Raw genomic sequence first — 17,017 nt, forward strand, 5'->3', positions numbered from 1 at the left:
GAGGGGGTCTTATGATTTCCCATGTGTGACTGAGCTGGTCTTGAACCATGATCCTCAGATCTCTGCTTCCCAAGTTGCTGGAATTACAGCAACTGTGCCAGCTTCAGCTCTCCATTTCTAAAAGGGCTTTTTGCCAACATTTGAGTTGTACAAAATATGCAGAGAACAAAAGAATCACAGAATAACCTGCAAAGCATAAAGTCAACTTTAAACTGTGGAGTTTCCGAATTAACCAGGCATTGATTGGAATAGATACAGAGTACAGACACTGTTATTGGTAGTCACAATTTCTGATTCCTAGCTCCTCATCTCACCTCCAAAGCAATAGTGTATTCTTGAGTATAATGATCTCCCAGATTAATCATCAGAGAAGAGGGATTCACTTATATTGAAGTCTGAATTGCATGCTATATTGTTAGGGTTCTCTCCATTATTTCACACTGGGAAAAATATTACGTGCAGAAGACACATTAGACAAATAAACTCCATCAGTGCTAAGGTTAAGATGCTTGCAGAGGTCACCTGATACTGTCATTTAATACAATAAGTAAAGTCGTCTAATGAAAGTTTATTCTTGTGTTTATGATCCCTTAATTGCATGTATTGGTTACCACTGCAAATAAGCCACTGAGGTCTGCTCAAAAAGCAACTTTCTAGCCAGGCACTGGTGGCTCATGCCTTAAACCTAGCTACTCAGGAGGCTGAGATCTGGGGATCAAGGTTCAAAGCCAGCCTGGGCAGGAAAGTCTGTGAGACTCTTATCTCCAATAAGTGAATCAGAAAAAAGCCAGAAGTGGCTCTGTGGCTCAAGTGGTAGAGAAAAAGCAGCAGCACAGCCGCTCAGGGACAGCACCCAGGCCCAGAGTTCAAACCCCAATACCTGCAAAAAAAGATTTCTTTTCTTTTCTTAGCTGGTGATCCCAGTGGAGAAATTACAAATTTAGGCCTTTAATACAAATGGTAAAGCCAAGTTCTTAATGTATGCAAATAATGGGTTTTTCTGGCTCCACATGCAGGAAATGTCCAACAAACATCCAATAGCTGAGAATGAAATGGGAAGATGTGTACAGACAACTGCTCTGGATGAATGAAAAGCAGCTCATCAATGCTGATGTTGAAGATGAACATGAAGAGCCCGAACACAACCATTTCTTGAAACGTCAGTGAAGAAGACCTGTTCCTAAGTGTGAATTACTTCATATGTACAAGGAACAACAAATGACAGCATCACATAGAGCCATGGCCATAGACCTATTCTTCGGTACTGCAGTTCCTCTCTGGGATGGGCGGTCCATTACTTAGGCTAGGACTGTTTTATTTCACTGGTAAAACCTGATAGTAGTGATCACAGTTCCAGATATACACAGATCACCTTTCCCATAAGAACTCTATGTACTTTCCTATGCATTGTATCATGTTTTAATGTATGTGAAACGATCCCATGTATGTTACTCTTCCAGGCAGAGTCTCTGTCACAGTCAGGTCCAGGAACGTGGTTGGCAAAAGTTATACCTGCATTTTCACCAACTTCTCTGAAGCAGAATTATTTCTTCCATTATAAGCGAGGGCAAGAAACCAAAGGAGTTTAAGCAGGAGCCGAACAGCAATCCCTGTGATTGTATCTCAGTAGAAATCGCAGGTGTTTTCATGTCATACAGTTGTTACTAACAGCTTGAAATCTCACTTTACACTCAATACTCTTCAATGATTAGTCCCTAGCTTGGCTAGGAAGGTTATTCAAATGCACAAATGAAGAGTGTATGGATAACTCTTATTACCTACCCCCACGGTTCTGAGTCTCCGGGGCACCATCCTCTCCCCACAGAGGACTGGGCTGGGCTGTCTCTGCTCCTGTGTGCACAACTCCCTCTCACTCAAGCCATCAGCGTCCTGGCTCCCTCCCCAAGGTGAGCCCGACACTGCAGTGGGCCTGTGGGCGCCCTGGCTCTTCAATTTCCTCTTGAGCTTTAGTACTGCTCTCCATCTTTTCCTAACCTTTCAGTTTACGTCTTTATGTGTTCCGCGGAAACATTAATCTCCCCTAAGAACCTCTGTGTACGGTCAGGAAGAGTGAGGAGAGGCACAGGCGAGGAGAAGTGGGTCTGTGCCGAGTGTTTCTAAATGGAAAAAAGCCTGCGTGACGGATGCTAAGCTTCTTGCCTTAATGAATGCCTGGGACCTTGCCTGGCTGGAGTGTCATTTATTACAGGAGAGGCTGGTGCACGGTGGAGCCATTGGGAGCTCCTTCACAGGACCGGCTGGGTGGCTGTTTGACCTTGCAAGCACAGATCCTTCTTAACTCCACAACTTCAGTTGACACCCAAGAGCTGCGGGTGCCGTAGCTGCAGACGTCACTCTAAGCGGCTATTTCCTCATCCTTATAATAATAAGCTTCATATCATTTAGCCCATTAAAATGGGGGCTTACAAATTCAGTCATTTAAGTTTTTGGGGGAAAGGAGCTGTCTTTGGGAAATGCAGAACTTTTCATACCTGCTAGCTGGTCTTGGTTACAGAGAAGAGCCTGACACAGCTATTGAAGCTGTAGCCGGAAGTTTATGTGCAGTTATAACTAGAAGCCTTCAGTTAGACCAATCACTTCAGATCCATAGACAACCTCTGGCTCGCTCCCAGCTTCCAGAGAACAGCTTACCTATTGATGTTCATAGTGCAGTGGTTCACAGACAAGGTGTTACTGGCAGATGCAGACAGTCTCAAAGAGCTTTCTTTCTCTCCCTGGGCCTTCTTCATCTCCCTGTAGTCGTCTTCATTGTCACACTGCACAGGAATAAGCAAAAGCCAGTCAGCCTGGGACCTGGAGTGGTGACAGTGAGCTCCAGGACACTGTGCTGGAGCAAGGCCTCCGGGGAGATCTGCTCACCCGGCTCCTCTGGAGAACACGCTGAGCAGCTGACCCTCGGGCCTAGGTACAAGGCATCTCCTCCACCAACAAGGAGGAGTCTGTGGGGCTCACTATCCACAGCTTTACTTATTTCATTTTTGTTTTACTTTATTTTGTGCTGGTCCTGGGGCTTAAACGCAGGGCCTGGGTGCTGTCCCAGAGCTTTTTGGGGTTCAAGGATAACATTCTACCACTTGAGCTACAGCTTCACTTCTGGCTTTTTGATGGTTCACTGGAAATAGGAGTTACTAGGATTTGTCTTCCAGGGCTGGCTTTGAACTCCAATCCTCAGATCTCAGCCTCCTGAAGTAGCTATGATTACAGGGCTAAGCCACTGGTGCCTATCTCTACCCATAGCTTATTGAGAAGAAAGGCATGATGTCAGGATCAAAATTTGGAAGGGAACATTTTGATTAATGAAAGCTGCTTAAAATTTAGCCTTCCAAAACAAAGCGTCAGACTTCACACGGTAGCTTCAGCATCACTAGTCCTGGCATTTCTTGGTATTAAAATAAAGCATAAAAAGATATGTGTTCTGTGTTTTATTAGGGTAAGAGTGGTGGCAAGCCTAGATCTTTTTGCTTTGAAATTCATGCCTTTTGTGAATATCAAGCAGACACTGTTGTCTCTTTGTACCTTAATTCTAGTTCCCAGTTCCCAGCCCATGGCTTCTTAGAATTCTGAAAGTACCTTTGTCTAAGACCAGGCTTGGATTCTTATTGCTACTGTGTTTAATTTTGGACTATATCAGAGTGCAATACAAATCACTCTACAAAGTAGCACTTCCTGTAGGAGAGCGAGAGCAGGAGCCAGTCTTGGGTGGGTCCTCAGGTCTGTGTGTGGTATTTTCCAGGATACAGTGAGGCAGAAACTCTGACCTTCTCTTTCTAGCACAATGAGGCGGTGTCTGCCTCGGAAGACGCTCACTCGCATGGTAACGGTGGCCTAGGAAGGTCCGCACCAAACTCCTTGCTTCTCAGTGAGACCTGGCGTCTCTGGCAGCCAGGGCAATGTCTCAGCTCCCCGACTTAGCACTGAGGTCCTAAGGCCAGGAAGAGCACCGTGAAAATGTACTTTTCTATGCTTGTGCTTACGAATGATTTGCCCAGTTTCCTGAGTAGAGCAATGTCACACAGTGTAAATGATATTTTATAATTAACATAAAAAGAACAAGGACATAGATATAGAAAAAAAATCTCTGGATCCTGGTGGCTCAAACCTGTAATATTAGCTGCGCAGGAGGCTGGGATTTGAGGATTGTGGTTTGAAGCTAACCTGAGCAGATGAATTGAGGGACTCTCAGCCTCCAATTTGCCAGCAAAAAGCTGGAAGTGGAGGTGTGGCCCAAGTGGTGGAGTATCACCCTTAAGCAAAAAAGCTAAGCAAGTGCATGAGGCCCTGAATTTCTGCCCCAGTATCAGAAAAAATGAATAACCCAACTATTTCAATAGATATTATGAACCTTACATGTATGTCTCTCTGTACGTCTTTCCCTCTATGTATCTAGGTACATCTTATATACATCTTATATGTACTTAAGTATATCTATATAGTGGTACATATTTCCAAGTTACCTATGTTCATTATTTACCTTAGCATAGTTCTTATGTATCTACAGCTTATGCACTTCTATCAGTCTGTCCATCTCTCCCTCGGGGTAATATCTATAGTCACTTCTACATGACTAACCAGCTGACTGATTCAACAGAAACTGAGCACCAAGAGGTAATGAAAAAGGCAGAGTACCTATTGGGAAACAGGAGGAAAGAGGCACAAGGAAGAAGTGAACTAGCTGTATTCTTGTTTGTTTGTGTTTTTGCTAGTCATGGAGCTTGAACTCAGGGCCTGAGCACTGTCCCTGGCTTCTTTTTGCTCAAGGCTAGCCCTCTACCACTTGGGGCTTTTTCCACATATGTGGTGCTGAGGAATCGCTTCATGTATACAAGGCAAGCACTCTAGCACTAGGCCATATTCTCAGCCCCAGAACTAGCTGTATTCTTGAATTGTATTGTTCTATTGTGTGAACATGACAACACACCGGTAAAGATGTCACCAGTTTACAGATGAAGAATCTTACGGGTTCCTCTGCTGATGGATGGCTTTTATGCCTTGAGTATGGCTGTATGCCTTCCCTACACACACTTCCAGAGATGAGGAATACTTTCATCTTGGCCAGGAAAAGCCCTCCTCTCTACTTACTCTTAATCAGGGATTTGAACTAGCCACCAACCTCATGTGTCCGATGCTACTCATCTATTGGCAGACCAGACCGCCCTCTGGAGACCTTAGGCCGCCATTTTAATGCATCTCTCCAGGCCTCTGCTTTCACAAATGTCCTGTCCTCTAGAGTCCTGTTCACAGCTCTTCTTCACTCGAAGCCCTCCTCAATCAACACTACTGGAAGCCACTTCTGATACCATGGGCTGGTTCCAGCCTGGGAGCCTCCTGTCCTTGTTGCCCACCCCAGTGACAGCCTTACACCCCCACTGACTTCTCCGCAGGTGGATGAACGATCTTCTTCCCTTCCCATTCTGCCTTCTCACCTAGCCAGCTTTCAGCTGGCATCTCTATCTATCCGCGCACACGTGGGGAATCTACGTGTTGTGACTTTTGCACTTTCCATATGAAGTGAGGGCCATAGTGATGTTCCTCGCCTCAGGGGGCTGTCCTAAGGGTTTCCCTGAGATTCTGTCTGTCAAGCACTTCCAGCAGTATCTGCACATATGAAGTAGGATGCAACTGCGTACACCTCCTGCTGTCGCCCACGGTGGGGACCAGCAGCACCAGCCCCCCCATGCTCTACTCCCTGCCCTCCCCTTCCCGCCCCCCACTCCCCCAGGCTTACCTTGCGTTTCCTCCTGGGTTTGGGCAAAGCCTTTTCTGCCTGAGTGTCTAGTGCGTGGCCGGGGGCCGCGCTGTCCGCGTCCTTGGCCGCGGGGGCGCTCGGGACCCCCGGGTCCTGGGGCAGGTGCTCGGGGATCCTGGACAGGAGCGTCAGGTCAATTTTGACCCAGAGGGCCCTGACCTCGTCGCTGTCCTTCAGGGGCGAGAGCAGCTCGTTGCGGCCGAAGGGGACGAGCGTGTAGAACTGCTCCTCCAGCTCCTTGGCGATGTCGCTGGTGGTCCTGGCGTTGATGGAGCCCACGGGGGCGCGGGGGCCGGGCGCCTCCTTGGGCCGGGGGTCGGCGGCGGGCGCGGCGGGCGCCTTGGCGAGGGGGAAGTCGTCCTGCTCGGACTCCAGGTCCGAGTCGGAGGAGGAGGAGGACGAGGAGGACGAGGACTCGGTCTCGATGAACTCCTTGGACTTGGGCGCGATGCGGCCCAGGCCCCGCGTGCGCCGCTTCTCGCCGGGGGCGGGCGCGGCGGGCGCGGCGGCGGCGGCGGGCGGGCGCGGCTCCTTGCGGTGCGCGGTCCGGGGGGCGCCGCCGGCCTTGGCCTTGGCGGGCTCGGGGAGGGCGTCGGGGCCCGCGGGCTCCTCGGGCCGGGGGCCGGCGGCGCCGTCGCCCGCGGGGGTCCGCTCGGCGCGCCGGGCGGGCTTCTTGCCGGCCGCCGCCGCCGCAGACCGGCGGGCGGGCGCGGGCGCGCTCTCCACGGGCCCGCCGGGCGGCGCGGCGCAGGCCGCGGCCACCGCCACCACGGCCGCGGGCGGCGACTTCTGCTTGGCGCCCTTGCTGCCCGGGGCCTTGCTGGCGGTCCGCGGCCGCTGCTCCTCCTTGCAGGCGGCCTTGCCCTCCTTGTCCGCGCGCGGGCCGGCCGGGCCCGCGTCCGGGGGCGGCTTCCCGCCGTCGGGCGCCTCGTCCTTCACCGGCGGGTAGTAGGGCGCGCCCTCCGGCCCGCCGCCGCCGCCGCCGCGGCCCTCAGTCTGGACGGGGACGGGGGGCTTGTGCGGGTTGACCTTGTTGAGCCATTTGTCCAGCTGCCACTTGTTGGAGGAGGCCGGTTCCGCCTGGAAGCAGAGGCTGCGGTCAGTGGAGGCCCGCCGGGCGCCGGCGCGAAGCGAGGGCAGGGACGCGTGCCCGCCCCCCCGGGGCGCACCCGCCTGGCCGTGCATGGCCGCGGCGCTCCCTGAGCGGAGCTGGGGTTCCACCGCCTGAGCCAGGCCTCTAGGCCTGCTTCTCCCACCCCCCCCCCATACCCCCATTTTGGAGACGGGAGCCTCACATGTGGACTTTTCTGCCCTGGCTGGCCTTCAACCTGAATCCTCAAGATCTTGGCCCTCTCAGTAGCGAGGCACGAGCCAACTGCACTTGGCATTTGTTTATTTATACTTTGGGTTGAGATTAAAAACTGGGAAATCCAAGCATCTCCGATCTGAGAGATGTGGAGATGGTTGACGGAGGAGGCAGGGCATTTAACAGCAGAAGCAAAGCGCTGGGAAGGTGGTTCATTTGGCCGAAAGGTCTGTTCCAGAGGGCCTCGGGGTGCCTGGGACCCTTTGGTAACAGGACTTGGCTAGGCAACGTGCTTCTGACACACTTTGTCAGAATGGTGCAGTTATAGAGGTGATGATGGAAAGCTTTCCTGCTGGCACTTTTGCTAAACTTAGAGCGAATATCATAGCTGCCACTGGTTTGAAACTCTGGTCCATAGACTCGTTAGTTGGGGTGAGGGACCAGTGAAACAGCAGCGATGTTGTAGAGATGGGAACTTCTGGGAAAGTCCGCAGTTCTGAGTTGACTCTATTATTTATGTGAAAGAAATGCTAGAAAGGTTTACAAGGACTACACACTGCTTCCTAATAAAAGTCCATTTATCTACCATTAGGATTATTAGTAGAAAAGAGGTATACATTGGGAGGTGGAGAACTTTTAGCCAGAGTATTTTCAATGAGTGAGTGAGCATAAGTGAGATGAGGAGAATCCATGTTGAGGGATCCAGGGAGGAACTTTCCTTCTGCATGCCTCTCTCCTCTCTGAATTCTTAGCATCTGACCTCCAGGGGAAGGCCAGACACCAGCCTGGAACAAGAAGGCTTGGCTTAGTTTCTCTTGTGGGGAGGGGGTGTGTGTGCTTTGGTTCAAACCCAGGGCTTCTTGCAATCAACCCACCACTGAGGAACAACCTTAGCTTCCTGTTTCAGACTTGATCAGTTCAAGTCTAGAGCCAGGGCCAGTCAAGTTCATGGTAGGAGGAAAAAAAAGGTTTTTAACATAAGAAATCCCCAAAGCCTCCTTTGATGGTTCAAGATTTGTTTCTCGACAGTGAAGTCCGTATTGAATGTGAGGCTTTGGGCTGAGATCTAAGAGGGGTAAGGAGTGTCTGGGACATTAGGGTCCTGGCCAAACCTAGGGGATGATGTAGGGGATGGCTCAGGGGATGGGAAGCCTCTGTTGGGCCAGACAGGGCAGAGACAGGTGGAACTGGCCATATTGTGTGGGCGCGAGGCAATAAGAACTGTGGTGGAGACCACGGTCGCCCTGCCTGTTGCTCCGGAATAGATGAGACTCTACCGCAGGGAAAACCCACACGGGGGTGTCCAGGGACAGCCTGTGACCAAAAAACAGGAACTTCAACGAAGACCACAATATGCATTTAGAAGGTTCATTCTGGAACACAACGGGAGGAGTGACAACACCCCTGGGCCCTTTGACTTTTTTTTGTTTGTTTTCATACCACGAAAAGAAAAACAACAACTCAAAAACAAAAAACAAAGCACAGGGCTTCAAAACAGAAGGCCAAAAACAAAAAGATGTACCTCTTCAGTTTCCCTTATCTGAGATGCTTGGGACCAGGAATGCTTTGGGTCTTAAGACTTTTTTTTTAATTTTAGACTCTGCATCTCATATGTATCTGTGTATCTATCTATGTATCTTGCCTAACTGGCTTAGGGTGGGACTCAGTCTAATTAAAATTTCCTTTGTTTCATATATACTTTATACATATAGCCTGAGGATGATTTTACATTACATTGTTAAGTAATTTTGTGCATGAAACAAAGTATGGTGTGGGATTTTCTGCTGCTGGCTTCATGTCACCCAAGTTTCAGATTTGGGGCATTTCCGATTTGATTAGGGATGCTTCCTCTGTCTTTTGTTGTGAGCCACTGAGTTGGAAGGTGTAATTCTTCAGAGAAAGGGAGGACAGGGACCTTACAGAGCACACGTGGTATCGTCTGTAGTTGGCAGACCATGCCTCGCAGCGAAGCAGGGCAGTGGGACACAGGATAATTCTTGCCCAGGGACACCTCCTGACGTCACCAGCTCAGAGATGATTTGGTGGCAAACATCTGCAGCTTCTAATTTTGTCTTCCCCTTCCCATTTTCATCCCTATGACACCATGGGAGAGGCAGTACCTTTGGTTGGGCCTCAGCTTCCCTGGAGAATTGGGACCTGGCATACAGGCCTGTAGATAAAGGACATGTCGAAGGGGACACCCATTGGGACAGAGCTCACAAACCGGGGCAGCACCTATCTTCTCTGCCACTGTGTTTAACACTGCTCTCTTCCATCCCAAGCCTCCCTATCTCCTATCTCTTATGTGAGAGAACATGGAAGTCATAGCCAAAACACAGCTGCAAACAGAAAAAATCACCCCGAAACCTGCTGGTGGGAGCATTAACAGTGAGTAGCAGGACTTAAGCACATTCAGGATGGGGACACTGCCAGATGTGATCTAAGGTCGTTTTTTTCCTGCACTTCATGGCTGAACAAATCACACTGAAGTGCCATTTTTAACGCATCACTAGGTCACATTCCCTTTCTCAAGGACCCACAACAATCTCCAGTTGCCACTCAAACAAAATCCAAATTCCCATGGCTGGCGTTCAAGGGCTATTATCCTATAACCGCTTTTCATTGCCTGAACACCTACAATGTGAATCTAATCTTACATATGTTATCTAATTTTTACAGATAAGAAACATTATGTTCCCTAACGTGTAGATGAAGAACAGAGAGGTTAAGTGACAAATCCAAATCTCCGTAGGACCTAGGCTTCATTAAGACTAAATTCATACTCCCCTAGGTATAAAGACCAAATTCTCTGCCCTGTTGTCGCCTCTGATGTCTCCCTATTCTTTGGTGTTGCTTCATAAAAGGGTACCTCATTCCTTTGAGGAATGTCAGTCCTTTTTTGGTTAATTCTGTGTGTGTGCGCGCACGTGTGTGTGTGTGTGTGTGTGTGTGTGTGTGTGTGTGTGTGTGTGCTGGTACTGGGATTTGAACTCTGGCCCTGGACACTGTCTCTAAGCATTGTTGCTTAAGGCTGCCACGTGAGCCACAGCTCCACTTCTGGCTCTTTTGGTAGTTAATTGGTGATAAGAGTCTCAAGGGTTTTCCTGACCAGGCTGGCTTTGAACTTTGGTAATCAGACCTCAACCTCCTGAGCAGCAAGGGTTACAAGCCCGGCTGGTTTTGAATGTCAACCCCGAGAGGAGGGAGAGGCACCTAGGGACTTGATCAAGCATACCTCTGGGTGTGTCTGTGAGAATATTTCCCGAGAGGATTAACGAAGGGTGGGGAACGGTTAACAATGTGAGTGGAATCATCCCATAAGCTGAGATCCGACAGGGAGTAAAAAGGAAAGAAGAAAGCCTGTGACGCAGGCCATTCTCTCTGGACACCACGATGTGAGTTTCCCTGCCAGGATTCACCGAAACCCCCGAAACTGTGAGCAAAATGAGTCCAGCCTCCTTTTTTTCTCTGAGGTAATTGGTTACAGCAATGAGCAAGGCTAGCGCAGGCCTCAGAAACATTAACATGGTAACACTAGATTTAATCTTCAAAGGTTACATCACTAGCCCTCCAAACAATGTCTTCCCCCTCTATTACACTCAACAGCACACACTTTTTTGCTGTTTATTTTGTTTTATTTGAGGCTGACCTCAAACTCATGATCTGTCTGCCTCAGCCTTTCCAGGACTAGGATTACAGGTGTGTGCCACCACAAGGGGTCACGGCACTGTCCTTTAATGTGTCCTTTAGATTCCTATATGTGTCTTATGTCTTCAACAAAGTCCAACCCTTCGGGGCCAGGTCTCTGTCTCTTTCTTGTTCCCTTGGTGCTCCACACTGGGTCTGAGAGGTCAACCGTTCTACCTCTGCTCGTGATGTGGCCTGTCACTCACACTCACCCTGTCCTTGAGGGAAACCAGTATCTACCATTCTGGGGAGGAGGCAGTTGTGGTCAGCGAAGCTGAAATAATGGCTGAGTTGGACTGCAGGAGGAGAACTTGGGAGTTTTAGCCATTAGCCTCCCAGCATGCACTGGCCATGTCCCACATCCTGAGTTGTCTACCCACGATTCTGCCCGGTGGTTTTACGGCTTGCTATTTTACATGCTCCATCACAAGTTCTTCCTGATTGATCTTCTCTCTATTCACCCAGAAACTCTCCTCATGTCCCAGCCTTGTCTAGATCCCCGCCAACCCCTATGTCATGAACCTTAGAGTGTTACTGTACCAAGAAGATATGCGTACCACACTTACGCCGATCTTAAGGTTGATATGGCGTAGCATTTTCTAAAATGTGCTTTTACTTAACAAAGTCAGTGGGGAAAGCTTGCCATGGTCAGTCCACTTGGGAAATGCCACAATAGAAAAAATGTAGTTTACATGAGTAGTATTAGGGCTGGGGATGTCCTGTGTGAAGAAATGGGGTCCATCTGTCTTATCCTAGATGTGACAAGGCAGGTAGGAAGTCAGTATGTCCCCCCCACCCCCCGTGTCTCTCTCTCTCTCTCTCTCTCTTTCTCTCTCACCTGGACAGTCTAATTCTAGGTGAGGGAAATCCATTTTCTGGTGTCAGTTTTCTAGCTGTATGGGCAGGCAGCTTTTCCTGGGGGAAGCATAGGACCCACAATGCTAGGAAACATTCTGAGATAAAACTTAAGTGAGCCGGGCACTGGTTGCTCGTAGCTAAAATCTTGGCTATTCAAGAGGATGAAATCTGGATGTCTGTGATTTGAAGTCAGCCCGGGAAGAAAAGTCGCTTAGACGCCCATCTTTAAATCAATAAGCAAAAAGCTGTGCAGGCGGTGTGACTCAAGTTGTAGGGTGTCAGCCAAGCAAGTAAACTGACCATGTTTGGAAATAAATCCAAACACTGAAGTGAAAAAACGCGGCTAAGAACAACACAGTACATAGCAGGCTCTCGGGAGAGTACTCCCAGCTATGGAGACGCCGACAGAGGCGTTGCCCTGACAGCTTGTAAAAGCGGCCTTACCATACTCTAGTGATTCACGTAGAATAAAGTGTTTTTCACCAACCTTATCCACAAAGATCAGTTCATAGGACACTGTGAACAGGCGCCTTGGAATATCTCGAGTGCCTCCTCCTACTTCTACGACAGGAGGCTCTGGGGGAGGGAGGGTCAGGAGCATGTTTGCTTCAAGGCAGCACAACCCAATTGGAGCGGTAGAAGGTGGGGTGTGTGGCGGCTGGGAGCCAGCTGTCGTGTGGGGTTCAGAAACACTGCTCTCCCTACTCTGCAAGGCGACCCGGGCCAGCTCTGTCAGGGCGATGTACAGAGGTATGAAGTTGTGATGAGCAGGGTCTTGACCCTTTCTAACCTTGTGGTTTGTAGTCTGCAAAATGATTTCCTTCTTACCATTAAACATTAGAGGAATCTAACTTTTATTCTAATGATCGCTTCCCTTTTCAATAGAAAGGAATAAGGCGAAGAATGGCTAGCTAGCGTGTCGCATCTGCACGGAGAAGCAAGAAGGTGAAAACCTCATGTACCTCTCAGGAACTTCAACTTCCAAGGCTCCTTTAGCAGTGGTGTGTTCCCTTTCCTTAGCCAGAGGCCTGGAAGTTGTTGAAGAAATGGCAAAAAGCCGCCCCTCATCCCTAGAGCCCTGGGCTTTGTGATCGTCGCAGTTACTGTTAGAAAGAACTCAAAATGCTGTGTAACTGGGCTGATTAGCCAAGGTCCCAGCCAAATCGACAGCTCTAGTATTCACTTTGCAGAGCTTGAAAGCAAGATTCAACAGGGGTCAGTTTAACCTGTAAATTCATCACAAAGGAGAGCCTGGATGGAGGACTCTTCTCAAATTCTCACCTTTTTGTCCATCCCCAATCCTGCTCTCGCGGTATCTTAGGGATTCAGTCATTTCTTATAACTAGATATTCTAGTTGCTCAACCAATTATAGTTTTAGGAAAGCCTGCTGACCTTGTCTACTTATTCTATTTAATGTCTGCATTTTTCTCCTCTAAATGATTCCAACAGAAGGTTAGCACCATGAAGATGGAGTCTTTTCTTCGAGCCGAACGGAGTCTGTGGCTGACGATACACAAGCATTTGTACAGCGGACACTGGGTGCGTGCGTGAATAAGTGAGCGATGAGGCAGGAATAATAATTGAGTTTCCAAGAGAAGCCCCAGGGTCACACCAAGTGGTAAGGCTGGCATCTTATGTAGACAGCTAGGGACAGGTAGTTAGGTAGGTAGCTAGACAGAGGGGCAAGCACATTGCAGGAACGAGAGAAATGCTGGAGAAAAGGGTTATTTCAGGATGAATGGAAAACTTGGCCACTGAGTGGAAAAGGCGCTGAAGAGAGAAGGAGAGCCACAGGGAAATGAAACAAGAACCGTGGAAGTTTAAGAACCACCGAGTGAACCTAGTGCCGTCCGTCTCCCACGGACTTTCCTGCGTGGGAATCCCAGGCCCCCAGCTGCACCTCGGTGCTGCTCGGGCTCACCCGGTGCCCCAACTCACGGCGGTGGTTTGCAGGAAGGATTTGCTTTCACATCAGAGTCCATTTAGAATTTGGCCCCACAGAAGGTTGTAGGTTAAAAAACCCCCAACCCCCACCATCCCTGGTGTTGCCCAATGTTTATACGCTCAGGGAGGAAACCGTATCTTATTCTTTTTTTTTTCTCTTTAGAAACCAAGACCTCCTGTTATGGCTCCGCAGACTAGAAAAGTTTACTCTGGGCCCTCACCCAAGAATCCTCATGCTCTGTTTACTATTTAATCCCCCCTTTCCACTTCAGAGTTGAACTGGCAATCGTTTTTATTGGTACCTTGTAATGTGTTTATACGAGGCACCTAAATCATCCTAATAGATACTGATCACGGCTGTAAAAGGTTTCATTATTATTTGTAGGGAGATGCTAATTTTCCCTTTTATATTTTCTCAAAGAAAACACAGTTAAGAGGGTTTTATTAATATTTATAGCCCTTGTTCCTCTGATCCGTGACAAATTGTGGGGGGGAAGTAAGATTCTAAGCATGTCTAATGCATAAAACTCCTTTTTCCTGTGATTTACGGGTGGTCACACTTCCGGGGGGGAGGGGGGGAGGTAGGAGGGGGCTTGCCTGTCTGGTTATTGCTTCAGCTGACCCCGAGGGAGACCCTGTCCATAGGTTATTTCCCTTTAGTGATGTTTACAGCATATGTGGAAGTTTCTAGAAGTCAAACAGATTTTTCAGACAGTGAAAGATGATGCTTTGTACTTCAGAGGAAGTAGTGTCACGAGGAGACTGGCAGGAGGGAACACAATCTGGAAAGCGTGAGCCCCCCGTCTAACAGGCTCCGAGGTCTGTGGGAAAGTGGGGAGCGGACGGGGCGAGAACCAGGACTGGGAGCGTGCCGGCGTTGGGGAGGTGAAGCTCGTCTTACCTCGGGGCTGGAGAAGTGGGGGGGCTTGCTGCCCTCGCTCTCGCTGGAGCTGCTCTCGGTCTCCGAGTCAGATCCAGAGCTGCTTTCTGAGTCGCTGGACGAGCTGCTGCTGCTGCTGCTGCTGCCGCTGCTGCTGCCCTTGCTGGACAGCACGGAGCCTCTGCAGTTGGTCTGCTGGACCACGGTGCTGCCAGCCCATCGCCACCCCCCCCAGGAAGGAAAGGGAAGGAAAGCCAAGTGAGCAAACAGGAAACACCAGCAGGCTGCCATACCCAAAAAGGAAAGGGGAGGCCGTCTGCACTCCGTCAAGCGGGCTCTGGACTTGAGGAGCAAACAACAAGGTCAAGGGCAGCTGGACGGTTACACACAATTAGACCCAGTAATCGAATTGAGAATGAGGGTTGGTTGGTTCCCCTCGGTACCTAGGTACTAGACAAATGCATGGTGCTTGAAGAGGTGTAATATACCAGTAGCTGTTTCACACCGCTGCTGTTTTGGAGATGGCTTTTCCATGCACCCTAGATTCCAAGCGTTGATTAAAAATGCAAGGAAACCCCCAACGCCTGCAATCTTTTGCCAGGCGTCAAGAGGCTTTGCTTTACTTCTGCCACAGAGGAAAGGGAGGTATGAGAGATGGCAGGGTTTCGGGAGAGGGCTGGAAGGGCACAGGGCTCTGCTTTGAACTTTCATGGTCTGCTGGAAGGTCCCTCAGAATTTGGGATTGTCAGAGCTAAAATCTTGCTGTGCGCCTTTTCCTGCCTGTAGATTCAAACGCTGCTGTCATTACGGGAGCTGGCGTGGTACGTAAAGAGCAACCTTTCTTTCAGTCCCTTCTGGAAGAACCGACTGTCCCTCTTAACGTAGACTTTACAATTCAACCTTAATGCAATGGCTTACAGAAGAAACAATATTTCAAGTTTAAACTCAATGTTTATATACATGCCACAGAGTCTTTATACAGTCAAACACAACAGGGAAAAAAGAATCGGTCAATGCTTTTCAATGGTAATTCATTAACCACAAAATTTCAAATAGCATGTGCCTATCCAAAGAGTGTTTAAGTCAAAAGAAAATTTCAGTACTCACATAATATTCAACATCTTCCAAGTCCTTAGTCAATGGAACTGAGACACACCTGGATGTGTTCCTTTGAGGTTAAGCTCTAAACCCAGAAACTGCGGGTCACTTTTAACGTCAAGTCAGCAAAAATCTGCTTGCTGCTGCTTCCAATTGTGACCATGACTTTATCGGGGCTGAGCATTAGTGAAGGTCATTGGGGAGCTTGTTAGGGTTTATGGTCTCAAGTGCAAAACAGCTGGACATGGTAAAGAACCCCTTTCAGCCATCCCTTACATCTTTGATAAATGCTTTGCCCAAGGGCAGGCAGGCTCTCGTAAATCCTACAGAGGGGGCTGGGAGGGAAGTGATACTTATTAAGTCTTTGTTCCTCTTATGAAAGCCTTAAGACAAGAAACTATCTTGTAAGGAACCTGGCCAAAACAAAACAAAAACACCCTTTAAAAATGACAGAGTTAGGAGAAAGTGGATTTTGACTATAACCTTCCTTAGTGGTTTTTATTTCTTTCCACCAATGTCATGGTCCATACCCACGGTCTGCCAAGATTCTTCCACATCAGACAATATCTGCAGGTTCATGCTGTGTCTGAGTTGCAGCAATGGCGTTTCTAGCCCCTTCTTATGTCTGGTAAGGAGGGAGGAATGCAAGATCCCACGATAAGGGGTAGTTCATGCCCAAGGGGCTGTGGTATTTCCTTCTTGTGAATCAATTTATGTTCTGCTAGCTGAATGGATATGGATATAGCCAATGGAAAACACACACACACACACACACACACACACACACACACACAATTAAACTCTAAATGTGAGCATCTGGGATGCATGTTCAATAATTTGTCGGTAGGTCCCTAAAACATTGAGGGTAAAAACAGAAAACTGAAAAGAAAAAACAAAAAGCAAAACAACACATGACCAAAAGGCTTCTTGGTAAAAAGGCTGGTGGAAAAAGACAGGACGCAGGCCAGGCACCAGTAAGCGGCTCACACCTTTAATCCTAGCTACTCAAGACTGCGATCTGAGGATCGTGGTCCGCAGCTCCGGCGGACAAATCAGAGACTCTGATCTCCACCGAATAAACCAAAGACTGGACGTTGAACTGTGGCTCAAGCATACAGCAATAATGCTGATGGACAGCATTTAAGCCCCGAGTTCAAGCCTCAGGACTGGTACACTTGCTGCACCGCTAAGGGCATGCATTTGCACACACACACACACGCACACAACGTGCAGGTATACACACCTACACATGCACAGAGAAACAGGAATGAATTCTTTTTTCTATCGGGGAACAGGGAGACCCATATTGAAGCCCAGGAAATTAGGATAAGCAAGGAACATTTTAATTGGTTTTTTACAAAATCTTGGTCAATGTCCTTGATCAGGACATTCTATCTGCTTGCATTTGCACACTAAGGAACAGAGGTTCCTTTCTTCTGTAGGCGCCACGGGCTTGGCGTGGCCAGCTGAGGCCGT

At 48.8% G+C, this 17,017-nt stretch overlaps 1 protein-coding gene across 3 annotated transcripts in view; it reads right to left on the reverse strand.

The window, feature by feature from the left end:
• Positions 1–17,017, reverse strand: part of Aff3 (AF4/FMR2 family member 3) — a 478,613-nt gene that overhangs the window by 30,445 nt on the left and 431,151 nt on the right. For all 3 annotated transcript variants that reach the window (XM_048352397.1, XM_048352395.1, XM_048352398.1), the window contains 3 exons: positions 14,465–14,651; positions 5,747–6,847; positions 2,653–2,777 (listed from right to left, as the gene is read on the reverse strand). In XM_048352397.1, coding sequence (XP_048208354.1) covers positions 2,653–2,777; positions 5,747–6,847; positions 14,465–14,651 — 1,413 coding nt within the window. The remainder of the gene's footprint in view (positions 1–2,652; positions 2,778–5,746; positions 6,848–14,464; positions 14,652–17,017) is intronic.

This window comes from Perognathus longimembris, chromosome 8 (genome assembly GCF_023159225.1).
Source record: "Perognathus longimembris pacificus isolate PPM17 chromosome 8, ASM2315922v1, whole genome shotgun sequence".
Lineage (NCBI taxonomy): Eukaryota > Metazoa > Chordata > Mammalia > Rodentia > Heteromyidae > Perognathus > Perognathus longimembris.